Here is an 18,638-nt window from a genome sequence, read left to right as displayed (position 1 = left end):
ATACACAGGCAGGCAATGGTGGAACAAACTCCCTCACGATGCCAGGACAGCGGAGTCAATCACCACCTTCCGGAGACACCTGAAACCCCACCTCTTTAAGGAATACCTAGGATAGGATAAAGTAATCCTTCTCACCCCCCCCTCCCCCCCCTTAAAATATTTAGATGCACTATTGTAAAGTGGCTGTTCCACTGGATGTCATAAGGTGAATGCACCAATTTGTAAGTCGCTCTGGATAAGAGCGTCTGCTAAATGACTTAAATGTAAATGTTAAATGTAAAAGTCAAGGCTAGCTTTTTCTAGCAGAAATTTGCTTCCTGCAACACTAACTCAAAAAAGTTCTGGGACACTGTAAAGTCCATGGAGAAAAATAACACCTCCTCCCAGTTGCCCACTGCACTGAAGATAGGAAACACTGTCACCACTGATAAATCCACTATAATTGAGAATTTCAATAAACGTTTTTCTACGGCTGGCCATGCTTTCCACCTGGCTACCCCTACTCCGGTCAACAGCACTGCACCCCCCACAGCAACTCGCCCAAGCCTTCCCCATTTCTCATTCTCCCAAATCCAGTCAGCTGAGGTTCTGAAAGAGCTGCAAAATCTGGACCCCCACAAATCAGCCGGGCTAGACAATCTGGACCCTTTCTTTCTAAAATTATCTGCGAAAACTGTTGCCACCCCTATTACCAGCCTGTTCAACCTCTCCTTCGTGTCGTCTGAGATTCCCAAAGATTGGAAAGCAGCTGCGGTCATCCCCCTCTTCAAAGGGGGACACACTCTTGACCAAAACTGCTACAGACCTATATCTATCCTACCCTGCCTTTCTAAGGTCTTCGAAAGCCAAGTCAACAAACAGATTACCGATTACCGTTTCGAATCTCACCACACCCTCTCTACTATGCAATCTGGTTTCAGAGCTGGTCATGGGTGCACCTCAGCCACGCTCAAGGTCTTAAACTATATCTTAACCACCATCAATAAAAAACTGTGCAGCCATATTCATTGATCTGGCCAAGGCTTTCAACTCTGTCAATCACCACATCCTCATCGGCAGACACGACAGCCTTGGTTTCTCAAATGATTGCCTCGCCTGGTTCACCAACTACTTCTCTGATAGAGTTCAGTGTGTCAAATCGGACGGTCTGTTGTCCGCACTTCTGGCAGTCTCTATGGGGGTGGCACAGGGTTCAATTCTTGGACCGACTCTCTTCTCTGTATACATCAATAATGTTTCTCTTGCTGCTGGTGGGTCTCTGATCCACCTCTATGCAGACGACACCATTCTGTATACTTCTGGCCCTTCTTTGGACACTATGTTAACAACCCTCCAGGCAAGCTTCAATGCTATACAACTCTCCTTCCGTGGCCTCCAATTGCTCTAAAATACAAGTAAAACTAAATGCATGCTCTTCAACCGATCGCTGCCTGCACCGCCCGCCTGTCCAACAACACTACTCTGGACGGCTCTGACTTAGAGTACGTGGACAACTACAAATACCTAGGTGTCTGGTTAGACTGTAATCTCTCCTTCCAGACCCACATCAAACATCTCCAATCCAAAGTTAAATCTAGAATTGGCTTCCTATTTCACAACAAAGCATCCTTCACTCATGCTGCCAAACATACCATTGTAAAACTGACCATCCTACCAGTCCTCGACTTCGGCGATGTCATTTACAAAATAGCCTTCAATACCCTACTCAACAAATTGGATGCAGTCTATCACAGTGCCATCCGTTTTGTCACCAAAGCCCCATATACAGTACTACCCACCATTGCGACCTGTACGCTCTCGTTGGCTGGCACCAGCTGTCAGAGCAGCTCACAGATTACTGCACCTGTACATAGCCCACCTATAATTTAGCCCAAAACAACTACCTCTTTCCCTACTGTATTTATTTATTTTGCTCCTTTGCACCCCATTATTTTTATTTCTACTTTGCACATTCTTCCACTGCAAATCTAACATTCCAGTGTTTTACTTGCTGTATTGTATTTACTTTGCCACCATGGCCTTTTTTTTTGCCTTTACCTCCCTTCTCACCTCATTTGCTCACATCGTATATAGACTTGTTTCTCCTGTATTATTGACTGTATGTTTGTTTTACTCCATGGGTAACTCTGTGTCGTTGTATGTGTCAAACTGCTTTGCTTTATCTTGGCCAGGTCGCAATTGTAAATGAGAACTTGTTCTCAACTTGCCTACCTGGTTAAATAAAGGTGTTCACAACTTGCCTACCTGGTTAAATAAAGGTGTTCACAACTTGCCTACCTGGTTAAATAAAGGTGTTCACAACTTGCCTACCTGGTTAAATAAAGGTGTTCACAACTTGCCTACCTGGTTAAATAAAGGTGTTCACAACTTGCCTACCTGGTTAAATAAAGGTGTTCACAACTTGCCTACCTGGTTAAATAAAGGTGGGGAAAAAAAAAAACAGGTCAGGGCTTTGTGATGGCCCTCCAATACCACTGTTGTCCTTAAGCCATTTGGCCACAACTTTTGGAAGTATGCTTGCGGTCATTGTCCATTTGGAAAACCTTGGATTTGCGACCAAGCTTTAACTTCCTGACTGATGTCGTGAGATGTTGCTTCAATATATCCACATCATTTTCCTACCTCATGATGCCATCTGTTTTGTGAAGTGCACCAGTCCTTCCTGCAGCAAAGTAACCCCACAACATGATTCTGCCACCCCTGTGCATCACGGTTGGGATGGTGTTCTTCGGCTTGCAAGCCTCCCCCTTTTTCCTCCTAACATAACGATGGTCATCATGGCCAAACAGTTCTATTTTTGTTTCATCAGACCAGAGGACCAGAGGATTTCTCATAAAAGTACAATCTTTGTCCCCATGTGCAGTTGCAAACTGCAGTCTGGCTTTTTTATGGCGGTTTTGGAGCAGTGGCTTTTTCCTTGCTGAGCGGCCTTTCAGGTTATGTCGATATAGGACTTGTTTTACTGTAGATACTTTTGTACCTGTTTCCTCCAGCATCTTCGCAGGGTCCTTTGCTGTTGTTCTGGGATTGATTTGAACTTTTCGCACCAAAGTACGTTCATCTCTAGGAGACAGAACTTGTCTCCTTCCTGAGCCGTATGACAGCTGTGTGGTCCCATGGTGTTTATACGTACGTACTATTGTTTGTACAGATGAATGTGATACCTTCAGGCATTTGGAAATTGCTCCCAAGGATGAACCAGACTTGTGGAGATCTACAATTTTCTGAGGTCTTGGCTGATTTCTTTTGATTTTCCCATGATGTCAAGCAGAGGCACTGAGTTTGAAGGGAGGCCTTGAAATACATCCACGGGTACACCTCCAATTGACTGAAATTATGTCAATTAGCCTATCAGAAGCTCCTAAAGCCATTACATCATTTTCTGGAATGTTCCAAGCTCTTTAAAGGCACAGTCAATTTAATGTATGTAAACTTCTGACCCACTGGAATTATGATACAGTGAATTATAAGTGAAATAATCTGTCTGTAAACAATTGTTGGAAAAATTACTTGTGTCATGCACGAAGTAGATGTTCTAACCAACTTGCCAAAACTATAGTTTGTTAACAAGACATTTGTGGAGTGGTTGAAAAACGAGACTCCAACCTGTGTAAAGTGTATGTAAACCTCCGACTTCAACTGTATGTAAGAGCAGACTACAGTCTGAATTACAAGCAGCAGCTCCTGTAGAGAGAGAGAGAGAGAGAGAGAGAGAGAGAGAGAGAGAGAGAGAGAGAGAGAGAGAGAGAGAGAGAGAGAGAGAGAGAGAGAGAGAGAGAGAGAGAGAGAGAGAGAGAGAGAGAGAGAGAGAGAGAGAGAGAGAGAGAGAGAGAGAGAGAGAGAGAGAGAGAGAGAGAGAGAGAGAGCTATTACTTTGGATGATTAAGCACGTCAGAGAGAGAGTGAGAGGCAGGCAAGGCATCAATGTAAAGGTTAGGCGCCTTTGACAAACTTTGTTTCCATTCAGTAAGTTCTGCCAGGTCTGTGACCTCATCAAGCCGAGGGCACAGTGCAGCCTTATAAACCCAACCGCACATCCCCCCAAACTCACAGCACTCTTTCCTAGGTCATTACTCTGGTAATAATCACATCAGCATTTCAGGATACTTGTCAAACGTCTGTGTTGAGGAATGATGACTGTGTTACAAGTATGTTACAGATATGTTACAGTTCTTTCAGACAAGCTTTGTGTACTGGCTATAGAGGCAGTATCTACAGTACCTACCTGTACAAGGTAGTATCGTGTGTGTGTGTGTGTGTGTGTGTGTGTGTGTGTGTGTGTGTGTGTGTGTGTGTGTGTGTGTGTGTGTGTGTGTGTGTGTGTGTGTGTGTGTGTGTGTGTGTGTGTGTGTGTGTGTGTGTGTGTGTGTGTGTGTGTGTGTGTGTGTGTGTGCGCTGATATTACTTAAAATGCAAGGTATAGGCCTATAGACATGCACAAGCATGAATCCATGTTGCGTGCATATGGTAATGTCCTCTCTGCCAAAGCAATAGCTAATCCTCTGCAAACAGTATGAAGTGCTGTTTATCATTACATCCCCTTTTGGCTGTGATCCTGCTCCTATTGTGGACCTGTAGAAGACTGAGACAATGAGATGTGAAAGGGCCTGAGCCGGTTTGACACAATGACTGTGTTTGCTTCCCAAATTGTAACCTATTCCCTATGTGTTGCACTACTTTTGACCGGGGCCTATTGGGCTCTGGTCAAAGGTAGTGCACTATGTTGTTAGTACGGGGCTATTTGGGACTCTGTGTGATGTTCCACTGACCAGATTCGTAGTAGAACAAATCATGATTCAATGTAATCTCTCTGGGCAGATTCACACACATTACAAACTCTTTCATTCATAGTGTCACAGAGTATGAATATACTAGTCTGGTCAGTTTACTACACGGAGGGGGAGAAAACTGTCATGGCATTGTGCTTTCTTCAGTGTTCCCACTGGCTACAGACGTCAGTTCAACATGGAGATTTGATTTACATTGGGTTGAGTTGTCAACTAATGTGTTAAACAAAACATTTCACCATATCTGTCACGTTCTGACCTTTATTTCCTGTGTTTTGTATTTAGTTAGTATGGTCAGGGCGTGAGTTGGGTGGGCAGTCTATGTTTGTTTTTCTATGATTTGGGTATTTCTATGTTTCGGCCTAGTATGGTTCTCAATCAGAGGCAGGTGTCATTAGTTGTCTCTGATTGAGAATCATACTTAGGTAGCCTGGGTTTCACTGTGTGTTTGTGGGTGATTGTTCCTGTCTCTGTCTTTGTCCCAGATAGGACTGTTTTGAGTTTTCACATTTCTTGTTTTTTTTTGTAGTCAGTTGTTCATGTGTACCTTAACGTATTAAAAAGAACCATGGACACTTACCACGCCGTGTATTGGTCCTCTGATCCGTTTCGCCTCTCCTCTTCGGAAGAAGAGGAGGAAATTCATTACAATATCATTGGATTTAGGTTGAAAGGTGGGTAAACAAAAAGAAGACGAAATACCCTGATGTTGATTACTTTTTGCAAATCCAATCAGTTTTCCATGTTGATTCAACGTCATTGCATAGACATTTTTGGTTGAAATGACGTGGAAACAACATTGATTCAACCAGTTTTGCCCATTGCCCATACTGTAGTGTATAAGTATGTCATAACAATCACCTTCCTTATACAGTTGTAGGTGAGTTGACTTTAAAGGTACATTCTGGGGTAGATGTCTACCGATTTATGATTTTTCAGCGCCGATACCAATACCGATTATTGGAGGGTCAAAAAAAGGCGCTACCGATTAATCGGCCTTTTTTTTTTTTTTTTTCATTATAATTTTTTTATAAACAATAATACTGAATGAACACGTATTTTAACTTAATCAATAACATCAATTTAGCCTCAAATAAATAATGTTCAATTTGGTTTAAATAATGCAAAAACAAAGTGTTGGAGAAGAAAGTAATATGTGCCAATGTAACGGATGTGAACCGGCTAGCTTAGTTAGCGGTGCGCGCTAAATAGCGTTTCAATCGGTGACGTCACTTGCTCTGAGACCTTGAAGTAGTAGTTCCCCTCTGCAAGGGCTGTGGCTTTTGTGGAGCGATGGGTAACGATGCTTTGTGGGTGACTGTTGTTGATGTGTGCAGAGGGTCCCTGGTTCGAGCCTGGGTATGGGCGAGGGGATGGTCTAAAGTTACACTGTTACACCAATATGCAATATGTGCCATGTAAAAATGTGTGCCATGTAAAAAGCTAACGTTTAAGTTCCTTGCTCAGAACATGAGAACATATGAAAGTTGGTGGTTCCTTTTAACATGAGACTTCAAAATGCCAAGGTAAGAGGTTTTAGGTTGTAGTTAATATAGTATTTATAGGACTATTTCTCTCTATACCATTTGTATTTCATATACCTTTGACTATTGGATGTTCTTATAGGCACTATAGTATTGCCAGTGTAACAGTATAGCTTCCGTCCCCCTCCTCGCCCCTACCTGGGCTCGAACCAGGAACACATCGACAACAGCCACACTCAAAGTATCGTTACCCATTGCTCCACAAAAGCCGCGGCCCTTGCAGTGCAAGGGGAATAACTACTCCAAATCTAAAAGCGAGTGACGTTTGAAACAGTATTAGCGCACACCCAGCTAACTGGGGCGGCAGGGTAACCTAGTGGTTAGAGCATTGGACTAGTAACCAAAAGGTTGCAAGTTCATATCCCCGAGCTGACAAGGTACAAAGCTGTCATTCTGGCCCTGAACAGGCAGTTAACCTACTGTTCCTAGGCCGTCATTGAAAATAAGAATTTGTTCTTAACTGACTTGCCTAGTTAAATAAAAGGTAAATAAAAAAATAACTAGCTAGCCATTTCACATTGGTTACACCAGCTGATAGGCTTGAAGTTATAAACAGTGCTGTTTTTGCGAAGAGCTGCTGGCAAAACGCACGAAAGTGCGATTTGAAATAATGATTACTGGCCTGCTGCTGCTCAGTCAGACTGCTCTATCAAATCAGAATTAATTATAACATAACACACAGAAATACGAGCCTTTGGTCATTAATATGGTCGAATCCGGAAACTATAATTTTGAAAACAAAACGTTTATTATTTCAGTGAAATACGGAACCGTTCTGTATTAGCATCCCTATGTCTAAATATTCTTGTTACATTGCACAACCTTCAATGTTATATTCATAATTACGTAAAATTCTGGCAAATTAGTTCGCAATGAGCCAGGCAGCCCAAACTGTTGCATATGCCCTGACTCTGCGTGCAATGAACGCAAGAGAAATGACACAATTTCACCTGGTTAATATTGCCTGCTAAACTGGATTAGTAGTTAAAACTAGTGATTATGATTGATTGTTTTTTATAAGATAAGTTTAATGCTGGCTAGCAATTTACCTTGGCTTCTACTGCATTCGCGTAACAGGCAGGCTTCTCGTGGAGTACAATGGTTAGAGCGTTGGGCCAGTTAACTGTACGTTTGCAAGATTGAATCCCCTGAGCCGACAAGGTGAAAATCTGTCGTTCTGCCCCTGAACAAGGCAGTTAACCCACTGTTCTTAGGCCGTCATTGACAATAAGAATGTGTTCTTAATTAACTGACTTGCCTGGTTAAATAAAGGTATAAAAAAATCATTAAATCGTTAAAAACATCGGAAATCGGTGCCCAAAAATACCAATTTCCGATTGTTAAGAAGACTTAAAATCATCCCTAATTAATCAGCCATTCTGATTAATCGGTCACCCTCTATTCTGGGGATTGGAATCTGTTCAGTGGTCATTTCAATGTTACAGAATGTATCGTTATGAACTCTCCCCAGTATTATACTTGACGTGAAGATTGTTGTTTGCTGTTCAGAACACTATGGAGGAGGGAATGTTCTGGTAAAATAATCCCATTGTGGTGCACCTCATCATTAGCAGTAGAAGAGGCCGTGCAAGGGCTCTTACCTCATATGGTGACTAACTAATTGTGTTCTGGCAGATTCCTCTTCTCACCTTGGCCAAGCTGACAGGCAGCAAAACAAAGTATGCTCATCGACAAACTATGTTTGTGGTTTCGTACCTAGCGTATGCAGCAACATTAAAAACCATGTTCACAGTTCATACATAGACTACATCACAACAGTAAAAACCATGTTCACAGTTCATACATAGACGACATCAGCAGTTCCATAACTGGTGTTTTTGTCTTGTGCTCTTCTGAGAAGTTCAGAGATAATTCCAAAAACATCATCATCTCTAACCGTGCTTTCATTTGGCTTGCTTGAATAACTGGTACTTTCCAGCAAAAGTCTCTCTTTGCACATTCTTGTTCATTTTTGTTTACTTTATTGTTGGACTATAACATGATCTGGAGGGAGTGAAATAGGTGAGAGCTTCCAAAGGAAAGTAGGCTCTAAAAATAAAGTGTTACCAACGTTTCTCTGAAAGTAGTGTACAAAGCCAGTATAGATGTGCCAAAGGGAGTGATCCAGCCTAGGATTGGAACCCTAGAATCTCCCAGTGAGAGGTTCTAAACAGAAGTATAGTTCTCTCACAGTATAGGTTTCCCAGCACTCCTACGTCCAACCATTACAGTCATGGAACAGGACAGCCTGTGTGACTGTCAAACCCAACACTGACCAGTAGCGTGGGCCCTCGGCAATGTTTACTCTCAAAATACACACAGCTTTGTCAGGGAAGTGAGCGAACAACAGCCAGAGTTGATATGGAGACATGCCAGACGCTCCACTCCAGCCAGCTCTATTTCAGTCTCACACAAACACACACAGCAGAGCAGAGAACACTGGGGCATATCTGAGCTCTCATGACAGTCAATCAAAGAGATTGTTAGATATTATTATACACTCACTTGGCACTTTGGCAGTACACACTTAGAAAAAAGGGTTGGCTGTCCCCATAGGAGAACCTTTTTGGTTCCAGGTAGAACCCTTTTGGGTTCCATGTAGAACTCTCTGTGGAAATGGTTCTTCATGGAACCAAAAATGGTTCTTCAAAGGGTTCTCCTATGGGGACAGCCAAAGACAGTGACCCGGGTTGAACTCTTTAGAGGTATTGCGTAACCAGCTCCTTGTCGACCTGGATCCCAGCTGTGCCCTTTGTCTATTTGAACAGCTCAAATGTTGCAAGACTAACTGTGAGTAATAGCTGCAATCCATTAGGGCCAAACAGGGCCTGATTGCTTTAGTGTCTACTGTGGCACAGTTTACTCATCAACAGAACCCTGATGAAGGTTTACGGAATTACACGCTATCCTCCTGGGACGAGTGCATTGTGATGGTGTAAGCAAACCCTCACTAACGGATATGGCCGCTCTCTGCTCTCGCCTGGAGCCCAGATCTCTGAGTTTAGATCTGTTCAAGCAGACTGCTGCTTGCGGCGATGACATCATCCCCGACTCATTCCGTGCCTTGCGTGTGTACATATGCAGTCAAACAGCTATCCCTCTTACTCATAAACTGTCAGCCAGGCCACTAATACAACTGGTGATGTAATGAATGATTCAAGGCGTTTTTCTTTTCATCCTCAGATCAAAGCAGAGCAGAGATTGACCTTTTCAGGATGTGTATTCACAATCACTTTTTCATCAAGGTGCATGTTTACCTTTCCAGGTACTATGTAACGCAGAAAACGATAAATGACACAGTGAATGGAGCTTAAGACTGTCGGACCATTCATGGCTTCACCATTGTCATGAGTCAGTGATTTAACCAAACCACAGTCTTATACAATGATACAGAGCCTGGACGACTGAGCTTCGGGGCTGAATAAAACAAATCACTCCGTTCACACAGCTGTCGCCTGCCTCAACCCACCAACCCTTTACCCCACGGCTACACCCAACCCCACCCCAACCCATCTATCAATCTCCTTCCACTATGTTCCTTCCTGTTCCCCCTGCAGGTAAAAAAACATGCGTTCCCGTAGCAGCAGCCTAGAGGACACAGCAAAGGCCAAGCTGGCTCAGCACCAGGCACGATCACAGCGGGGGGCCACAGAACGTGAGGGGCCCCAGGGCAGGGGTGCAGGACGGGCCAGGCACAGGGAGCCCCCCGATGACACAGGCACAAACACAGGCACTGTCCAGAGGAAGGAAAATGAGGGCAGTGGCAGCAGTGGGAGTGGCAGTGCCAGCAGTAACAGTCGGAGGGAGAAGGCAGCAGGCGGGAAGACCAGGGACCTCTCCAGAGACGACCTTCTGTTCCTTCTCTCCATGCTAGAAGGAGAACTGCAGGTGAGGAGAGACTGTGGGACTGGCCAGGGTTTGGCTGGTTCTGGGTTATCTGGTGAGGAGAGGCAGATCACTTGGCTTCTTGGTAATACTAAACCATGGGTATTCTAGCTATAGGACATGCTTCTTTGTAATACTGAACCATGGGTAGTCTAGCTTTTGGTAATACTAAACCATGGGTAGTCCAGCTATCATGCTCATAGAATTGTGTCCTCTTCTCTCTCCCTCTCTCTCTCTCCCCCCTACCACAGGCCAGAGACGAGGTGATCACGGTGTTGAAGGCTGAGAAGATTGACTTGGCCCTCTTGGAGGCCCAGTATGGGTTCGTCACCCCACAGAAGGTCCTTCAGGCCCTGCAGAGAGACACCGTCCAGAGCAAGGCTGAGACCTTCCAGGAGGACATCTACGAGAGGCCCATGGCTGAGGTAGCAACATTCAATACAGCAGCTCAGTAAAGTCTGGGGTCAGTGAAGTGTAGCACCCTGATAAGACGACTTGGAAGTGTTGAGACTTCAGCAACAGTATATGGGTGGCAGGTAGCCTAGCGGTTAAGAGCGTTGGGCCAGTAACAGAAAGGTCGCTTGTTCGAATCCCCAAGCCGCCTAGGTGAAAAATCTGTTGATGTGCCCGTGAGCAAGGCACTTAACCCTAATTGCTCCTGTAAGTTGCTGTGGATAAGAGTCTGCTAAAATGTATATGAAGTAGCTACTTTGTAGGTTCAAAGATCAATTTGAGTGTTTTTGTCTCATGACTGGACAATCACACTTGAACATACATTAATACATCCGATATCACCTCACATAGAGGTGACAGGAAGTGTATTTGGAGTGGTCAGTATACGCTCTGGTCTCTCCTAGCTGGACAAGCTGGTGGAGAAGCAGAGGGAGACCCACCGTCGCATGCTGGAGCAGCTGCTGCTGACTGAGCAGTCCCACAAGCACGCCCTGTACAAGCTGGACGACGAGAAGAGGAACCATGGAGACTTCATGAGGAAGAGTGATGAGTTCACCAACCTGCTGGAGCAGGAACGAGAAAGGTCTGTTTGCTGCTGTTTCTCAACACTTAACAAACATACATGCGCAAAGGCAGGCAAACACGCATGTATACACACACACACACACACACACACACACACACACACACACACACACACACACACACACACACACACACACACACACACACACACACACACACACACACACACACACACACACACACACAAGAGCACGCTCCTCAGAAAGGCTCCTCAAGGTGTTGAATGAATGATCTTGAAATGAACACCTACATGCCAAACCCTCTATGGATGGTTTGTATTTACTGTTTTCACATAGAAAGGAGGGACTTAAAACCAAACGCTTGATAAATAATTCAATACATCAGTATCAGGTTGCCTTTGATTGGTAATCCCCTTATAAATGACGTGGCTTTATTATAACCCAGGTTGTGTTGAGACATGTTGTCGTAAGATGGCAGAGTGATGCATAATGCCAGAAGAAACTTTACTCATTGGCTTCCAAAGAACAATAACCCAACCCTGAATAGATGCTATAGACAGACTCCTACTGATGTTTGTGTAGGCTAGATATTAGAGTAATACGTGTTCTTTACGGTTGGCTGGTATTTACCTGGAATTTAGAAGGACATTATGAATAGCAGACTGTAGTTACATACAGAGAAACAATTTCTTGAAGGTTCCCCGTTTTAATAATATAATAATAATATATGCCATTTAGCAGACGCTTTTATCCAAAGCGACTTACAGTCATGTGTGCATACATTCTACGTATGGGTGGTCCCGGGGATCGTTTTACACGTTTAGATTTCATCCAGGGTTCTGCAACTGTGATAATTGAACTGTAATATACTCTATGTATAATATTACAGCAAATGAATGGGCATGCCAAGGAGATGTCCAAAACAAACACTTTATACACATTAACAGACCATCTGACAGAGTACAGAGTTCCCCTATTATAGACATTAATTGTGTCGTAACTCAAACATGACCCAGACTCATTTTGGTACTTAGAAACTCGACCATAGCGTTCAGATCGGGTGTGTTGAAGTCAAACTCGATGACTTGGCCCAAAATTCAACTGCCTTTGCCCTTGTTATAAGCAACATCTCTCTCTCTCTCTCTCTCTCTCTCTCTCTCTCTCTCTCTCTCTCTCTCTCTCTCTCTCTCTCTCTCTCTCTCTCTCTCTCTCTCTCTCTCTCTCTCTCTCTGCAAATACGTACTCTGTCAGATTCTCTGTGTCAATAGTAATGTCTTTATATGGCAATGTCAGTCAGTGTGAAGTGAAGTCAGAGAGATCTGGCTTAAGTGTATCCACCCTGACAGAGAACTTTCAAGCCCTAACAGGGAGTTCGCCTTCTGACTGAGGCTATGCCTTCCTGTAGAGACATCTATCATTGTAAATCTGTGTAAAACGGACTAGACTGTACCATACAGGTATAGTATGACCTTCTCCCTCCATCCATCTCTCCCTCTAGCCGCCCCTGCTGCCTCAGCCAGATTCATTCACACGTCCACCAAATCACTTCAGAGAGAGAGAGAGATTTGGCCATCAGCCCGGTCCAGAGCGAGGTGCCCTAATTATGATGACCGCATTATCAGAACCTCTCTGGGTTGGTCGGTGTGTTTGGCTTGGCGGCCACGACCTGGGCCTGCAGCACTGGGCTCAGTCACGGTTCGGAGGAGCGTGTCAGGAAGTGTTGAAGTGCCATGATAAATATCCCTCCGTCCGGGGTTCACGTTAATTACTCTGTGAGAACAAGGTGAAAGATTTATACGTGAGAGGAAGAACACAATGGCCGAGGAGGAAAAGCGCATTAATCATACTGCATGTTCAACAAGATGTCAGGTCGCCATGGTAATGACTAAAGTTTGGCCATAGCTTTGTAGACTAGAGGACATCCAGATTTGGGTTTGAGTGAGTAAACTGTAAAGAAAGTAGAGCTGAAGGTTTTCTTCTACGTCTGCCTTCGTCATCTGTCTTCGCTCAGAGACCGGCTGGAGCAGAACTAGAGCAACAAGTGAAGTGCTTGGGGAACAAGGGTAGAGTAAAGGTGGGTCTCTGAGGTGTTGTCTTACCTCATCTAATCCCTGGTTGTTTGTCTAGACCAGTGGTTCCCAAACTTTTCATAGTCCCGTACCCCTTCAAACATTCAACCTCCAGTTGCGTACCCCCTCTAGCACCAGGGTCAGCGCATTCTCAAATGCTGTTTTTTGCCATAATTGTAAGCCTGCCACACACACACTATACAATGCATTTATTAAACATAAGAATGAGTGTGAGTTTTTGGACTGGACTGGAGGCAGGGCATGAAAGGGATAGCGAATCCAATTTTATGTGTAATCCGTTTCAGGAAAGTACCTGCGTAATTGCTCACCCAACACACTCAGGTGCTTCGCTATATCACATTTGACATTGCCCGTTCATTTGCACACAAAAAATCATACAATGATGGAAATACATGTGTGTTGTCCATGATAATGCAGACAGAGAAGAGGTCCAACTTCTTAATCATAGCCTCAATTTTGTCCCGCACATTGAATATAGTTGTAGAGAGTCCCTGTAATCCTAGATTCAGATCATTCAGGTGAGAAAAAACATCACCCAGATAGGCCAGTCGTGTGAGAAACTCGTCATCATGCAAGTGGTCAGACAAGTGAAAATTATGGTCAGTAAAGAAAACTTTAAGCTCGTCTCTCAATTTTAAAAAATGTGTCAATACTTTGCTCCTTGGTAACCAGCTCACTTCTGTATGTTGTAAAAGCATTACATGGTCACTGCCCATCATTGCTTAGTGCAAAAAATACATGAGAGTTCAGGGGCTTTGCTTTAACAAAGTTAACCATTTTCACTGTGTCCAAAACATCTTCAAGCTGTCAGGTATTCCTTTGGCAGCAAGAGCCTCTCGGTGGATGTGGTGTCGGGAGCAACTGCTTGCACGTACGTTACCACTCCACTATGTCAACCTGTCATGGCTTTTGCGCCATCAGTACAGATACCAACACATCTTGACCACTAAAGTCCATTTGATGTCACAAAGCTGTCCAGTAGCTTAAAATGTCAGCGCAAGAGTGAAGGTTTCATCGAGTTGTGAGATAGTACTTTTGCACATATAACACACTGTGGCTGAGGAAAGGCACTACTCCCAATATAAGTGAAACCCAAATCAATATTGTTCTCATCATATTTGCACCTCTTCGATAGTCCAACGTCCCTGTCTGTTGTTCGGTGCTTTCCCGGGTAAGGGGGTAGTAGCTCTTCGGCTGCATCAGATTCACATCTGTCAGTGTCCATGCTACCTGGGCTAACAACAAATGTAGAATTACTGATGCTAGCATTGGATGTGCTCGTGGAAGCAGAACAACTTATGTTGTCGACAGGTGTAGGTGTAGTACTGCTGGTAGTAGCAGTACTGCTGGTAGTAGCAGTACTACCAGTAGAGCTGGTATGTGTCTCTATGGATGCAGGCCTTACTTTTTTTAACCATTTATCCATTTTCAAGCAAACGGAATGAGCAGCAGCTACGTTTTGGCTACATATGGACTGTTAGTGGAATTCCCGCGAGAGTGATTGGATGTTAATGTGATTGGATGTTCATTATTTGACAAGGCTAGCTGTATTTGACATTGTGTTGTTATTTCGCTGAACGAGATGGTTTAATTTTATTTTTGGCAGTGAAACGAGGCTACTCAGGTGAGAAAAAAAACCTCAATCAAATGTATAGCCCCGTTGGAAAATACAAATGGACTGTTTGAAAATGTGAAGAGTTTTCAATTATAATTTAATAAAAATGTGAAACACATTTGTATTTGGCGTAAACCCGGCGGCATTGCGCGGAACCCCCCGTTTGGGAATACCTGGTCTAGACTATTCTCAGAAGACTGGTTCTTTTTACATGACTGAAATCTGGGTAGTTATGATATTATCCTATGCTGTTACAAACTATCAAATGTGTAGAGAGTCACAACCCTTAAGATTACTGAAGGGCTCTGATCCATTAAGACTGTGCCATTTAATACTTAATAAGTAGCATGTATGACGAACAGTGTTTATTCAAGCCAAACCAAATCACTAAATAAAGTTGGACCTGGACAAAGAAACAGTAGAGTCACTTGGCATTGGCATTCAACAGCCCACCAGCACGCACACAGACTGTCACGTGTGTTGCTGTCTTGTCTTGTGTTTACCATTTGGACCAAACATGGACATGAACCAGGGGGTAAAAAGGCTTCTTTAAACCATCATAAACCTTTTTACTCAAAATGGAAACACATTCTCTTTGACTCTCTTGGATGTCTACAGCAAAAATAATTCCCCAAAGGATTTCAATAAATACTTTAACAGTAGTAGTCGTCCCATTTCAGGACCTGATACGTCGTGTGGCAGCTTCTGTTCTGAAGACAGCCATTCCCAAAAATAATCACAGGGGGCAGAAACAAAAAACAGGAACCTCAGAACACACAGAATGTAGATGGACAAACCAATTATCACTGGTCTGAAGAGAGCGACAATAGCCTCTGTGATCTCAGCACTAAAGCTTGGCCATAGCTCACCCTTTTGAAGAGCACTGCGCAGCACCAGTTTTTCATTTCATGCCCGTTAATCCATTGTTGTATGATACATTTTCGTTGGATGCAGTCATTTCCTTTCTGGACCCTGCTGGCAAGCAGCGAGTGTGATTACATACTATGAGGGCTATGTGTAGGGATTTAAGAACAGACGAGACACCAGAGCTCCCCTTCTCTCTTCTCTCTCTGTTCTCTTCTTGCTCTCTCTCTCTATCGCTCTCTCTCTCTCTCTCGCTCTCTCTCCCTACATTTCTTCCTCTCTTTCTCATTTCTCATTGTCTCTTTCTCCCTCTTTATTTTGGCACTGAGCCTCCAACTGTTGGGTGACCCTTCCTGGTCCTGAAAAGCTCATGTAGCATGTTAATCTGGGAGTTAAGAGGGAGAGAGGGTTTGGGGGAGAGGGGGTTTGGGGGGGTTGATAGAGGTCAAACAGCCACCTCTGATTAATTGGCTATCGAGCCATGTCCAGGCCTGAGGACCTCACTACAGTGTACAGTGTGTTTGTGTGTGGCAGTAGTGGGGTGTGAGAGCAGAGTAGCACTGAGCACTCTAACCATCAGCAGATGTTGCCTGAAACATGACTTCAACACGTGTGTAACGTACGGCACCGAGGCACTTCAGCTCACTCTGTCTCTTTTGGGTTTGAAAGGTTCATTTTGTTGACTAATATGTTAATATGCAAATCTGGATGTTTTTATTTTCTTGTTAGTGGGTGACTATACCTTTAGACAGAAATGCTGTTTCTCATGAAAAAGTAGCGCTCTGGTCATTGGTTTGACAGCCTGGTAAGATGGATAGGTGTTCTCTCTCTACATCTCTACAGTCCCATCTCACACACAGGGGCTCAGTGTGCCGGTCCACTGACCCTGTCATGATTACATCATTCAGGTGCATCTGGAACATTCCACTGCCATTCCATCATTCCTTGTGATGCTTATTATTACCTTGCATCCCAAATGGCACCCAGTTCCCTATGTAGGGTACTACTTTTGACCAGGACCGCATATTGGGCTCTGATCAAAAGTAGTGCACTATATAGGGAATAGGGTGCCATTTGGGACGCAGATCCTTTTCAGTTCTCGAAGATAGAACATTGGGCCGTTTTGATCTGCTTCCATGAATTCATTATAATGTATGAGCAGGAACAGCATACCTCTCTCAGTATGACTACACCTTCAGGGTAGGATCGACTACACATGTCCAGGACTATGTTTTAAGAAGTTATCATACAGCTGTTACTAGTACAGGCACAAGCAGGATCCCCTGTCACACCTTGACTATCTATTTTAGATGCTATTACTCTCTCATTAACTACTAGAGGCTGCAGAGTGATGAATCATCTGTTGCTGACCAATTAGATTAAAGCGCATCCAGCCAAGACTCTTAACAGTTGGTCATGACTTTAATAAAGGAATAGCACACCTGTATTGCCATGGCTCCCAAAATGCTTTGCTAGACTTACACATGCTGTACATTCCTGTTTGGAATTTCAGTGTAGGGCTGAAGGTATAGAGAAAACATGACAGAATGTTGTGACTTGCCAGCAAAATGTTTATCACCAGCAAGGAATAAGATAAAAGAAACATGAAACCATCTTTAATTGGAATGTAAAAAATGTTATATGATCGTTTATCTCTGCTTTTTGATGTGGAAAGAGTTGCAAACATAGAGGTCATGGACTTGGAAAGGAGAAGAGCAGAGACACACACACACTTGCAGTAAGCAAACTCTGTTTTCCATGTCTGATGGGGAGACATTGTTTGAAATGTGTGTAGTATTGTGCTCTAAGGCCCAACCACAGGAACTGTGGTGAGGTCCAGAATCATCACACAGCTATGACATATTCATCAACTCCTTCTAAACATACAGATGACACAGACTCCCCTCGATGTGCTTTGTCCAAACAAAACGGGCTGGAACTCGGCTCCGGTTGTGTCAGTACATCTTTGACCTTCCACTTCTGGGAAATAGGGACTGAGGAAATTTTGGCTCAAGTGATTCAGCCAATATAACTCTGTGAATTTAGAATTTCTGCAAGTGTGAGAGTTGTGTCAGTGTCCTACGATTCATCCCCTGAAAACTCTCATTCACAAGAATACTGCTTTTTTTCATACGAAAAGACCATACCTACTAACCAGACTTAGACGTTAGACGATTATTGTAGCTAATGTGGTTTGTTTTATGACTTCCTCTCTGAATACTTTCTTGTCTGAACATGAAAAGCCTGTATATATGTTTTATGGCAGTTCACATGATACAGTGTGTATTCAGGTAGAAACGTATCCTCTTGAGGTGGCTGAAGCTACAAACTAAACTAAATATGGAACCGAAGGGGAAATCCACTTCTCTCTCCTCTTTAATGTCTTTACAGTTCATTTGATCACCCTGTTGCAAACTTGTTTTTGCTGTACTTATAGTTATGGTTTGGTTTTCATATAAACCCTTTTGGGCTTCATACCTCACCTGCACACCGTTTTTACCATTTTGTTTTATCTCTACTGTTTTGTCTTTCACTTATTTTCTATTGTGTGAATAAATCAAACCTAAAACCTAAACCAGGGGATGTTTAAAAATAATTCTAATGTTTGTCATTTCCACATTTCAGACTTGATTTTCCCTTATGAAAAATGCATCAACCCCTACAAAAATGTCCATTTAATTATAATCCACATAATAATTCACATGTCCTGTTGCTGCAGGATTACGTTCCTGCTGTGAGAAACTGGTCAAATTAGGATCCCACACCTGTACACACTGTAATTGTGTCACACAGGCGTGGCCTTGGACCGATTGGAAAATGTGAGCTGCTTCCTGATTGTGACCTGACCGACGAGT

General features: G+C 43.5%; 1 protein-coding gene across 2 annotated transcripts in view; it reads left to right on the top strand.

Moving 5' to 3' along the window:
- LOC124008695 (filamin A-interacting protein 1-like) overlaps positions 1–18,638 on the top strand; it is an 82,698-nt gene that overhangs the window by 29,917 nt on the left and 34,143 nt on the right. For both annotated transcript variants that reach the window (XM_046320198.1, XM_046320199.1), the window contains exons 2-4: positions 9,889–10,219; positions 10,468–10,641; positions 11,074–11,252. In XM_046320198.1, coding sequence (XP_046176154.1) covers positions 9,899–10,219; positions 10,468–10,641; positions 11,074–11,252 — 674 coding nt within the window. In that variant the 5' untranslated portion in view covers positions 9,889–9,898. The remainder of the gene's footprint in view (positions 1–9,888; positions 10,220–10,467; positions 10,642–11,073; positions 11,253–18,638) is intronic.

The sequence above is a fragment of the Oncorhynchus gorbuscha genome, linkage group LG21 (assembly GCF_021184085.1).
Source record: "Oncorhynchus gorbuscha isolate QuinsamMale2020 ecotype Even-year linkage group LG21, OgorEven_v1.0, whole genome shotgun sequence".
NCBI lineage: Eukaryota > Metazoa > Chordata > Actinopteri > Salmoniformes > Salmonidae > Oncorhynchus > Oncorhynchus gorbuscha.
This window is presented reverse-complemented; position numbering and strand designations above follow the sequence as displayed.